Below are 1,691 nucleotides of genomic sequence, written 5' to 3' on the forward strand. Positions count from 1 at the left end.
ATACTAGGTGGATATTAAAATTAGCCACTAAAATTAATTATTAATATAAAATATATGTTATAATATAAAATATATATTAAAAATAAATTAAATAATATATATTTATATATAAATATATAATGATTAATTTTAATATATAAATAATATTTTTTTATTGAAATAAATAATTTTTTTAACTAATTCTAATTTAAATCGTTGAAATAAGTAGTTTCATGAGATAATATGTATCAGTATAATTCTATAACATAAAGTTAATATTTGTTACCAAAAAGATATATATGAAAAAAGAGGCTTACAGTATATGCACAATTCACAATTATTTGAAACCCAAAAAGAGTTTTATGAAAGAGAAGGTAACAATATTTTTTTTATTAATTTAAATGCTCTAGTTATGCCCGTGGACAAATAATCCACTTCCCTTCATGGGAAATATCTGCATTTATTCCACCCAAACATTTTTTATATTATTGGTATAGGAAACATTAAAAGAAAACATCAATTAATTAATTCTCTTATTACTTGTACGTATAAAGTTCGAATAATAAATTTTGCATGATAAATGGTCACCAACTAAAGTGCCATTTTTTGTTAAACATGCTAACTGCCTCATCCGTCAATTTGAAGTTATATACACCATTTTTAGCAATAAATTTCAATCCTTTTATTTGTCTTTAATGAAAACAGGTCAATCCGCGTGTATATGGTGATAGACAAACTCGTGTGTTCGTATATTGGACGGTAAGTATTTCATTTTAATTAATTATTGGGTTCTATATAAGAATAAATAAATGTTAATTAAAAAATAGATACATAGAAATTTTGCATATTACAGTGTTTATGGTTTTTTTTCCCATTATTCGGAGAACTAAATAGGATTAGTCGGTTCAACTGAATTAACTAAAAATGATCATTTGAATTCTTTACTTCGATACAAATTTGGTGGCCAATAATCTGAGATAATATGGATTAATTCCCTTTAATTTTATGGTGATATTGATGATAATAATGCAGGCTGATGGTTCAAACAAAACGGGTTGCTTTGATCTAACTTGTCCTGGTTTTGTTCAAACTAGTAAAGAAATTGCATTAGGTGCTGCAATTTATCCAATCATTCCAGTTCCCGGTGACCTTCCATACGATATAAATATTTACATCTATAAGGTCAGAATACTTTATATCAAAATAAAACCCTACTTTTAATTTAATTTGTTATTATCCCTATTATATATTGTTTCAGTAATGTTAGGGCATTAATTTTTTTTGGCTAATATCGTTCAAAATTTTTAAAATTATTTTATTTATCCTAAATATAGACCATAAATTATAAATTTTTAACCATAAATCCTAAATTATAAATCATAAAATCTAAAGTTAGTTAATATTGACTAACTAAAAATTAGTTTCGTTTACTTTTTTATATTATTTATTGAAAAGATATAGAAAATCAATGGTTAGTTAGTCGACATTAGGGGTGTGTTCATGGGTCGAATTGGATTTAATTAGACTCCATATCTAGCCCTAAAAAATCGTCACGCATATTTTTGTTCTGAATTTAATTAGACTTTGGATCCAATACTAAAGAGTATATACAAATTTATAAATTTTATATACTAAAGTAATAAAATTTTATTTTTAAAAATTAAATTTAACAAATGTTATATCATATTTATACCAAAATAAATTATTTAAAA

The 1,691-nt window shown here is 23.5% G+C and overlaps 1 protein-coding gene across 1 annotated transcript in view; it reads left to right on the forward strand.

The window, feature by feature from the left end:
• Window positions 1–1,691, forward strand: part of LOC107647722 — a 4,301-nt gene that overhangs the window by 1,708 nt on the left and 902 nt on the right. Inside the window, exons 5-6 of the mRNA XM_016351775.2 lie at window positions 685–738; window positions 1,012–1,161. Of these exons, the coding sequence (XP_016207261.1) occupies window positions 685–738; window positions 1,012–1,161 (204 nt within the window). The remainder of the gene's footprint in view (window positions 1–684; window positions 739–1,011; window positions 1,162–1,691) is intronic.

Source organism: Arachis ipaensis, chromosome B06 (assembly GCF_000816755.2).
Source record: "Arachis ipaensis cultivar K30076 chromosome B06, Araip1.1, whole genome shotgun sequence".
Classification (NCBI taxonomy): Eukaryota; Viridiplantae; Streptophyta; class Magnoliopsida; order Fabales; family Fabaceae; genus Arachis; species Arachis ipaensis.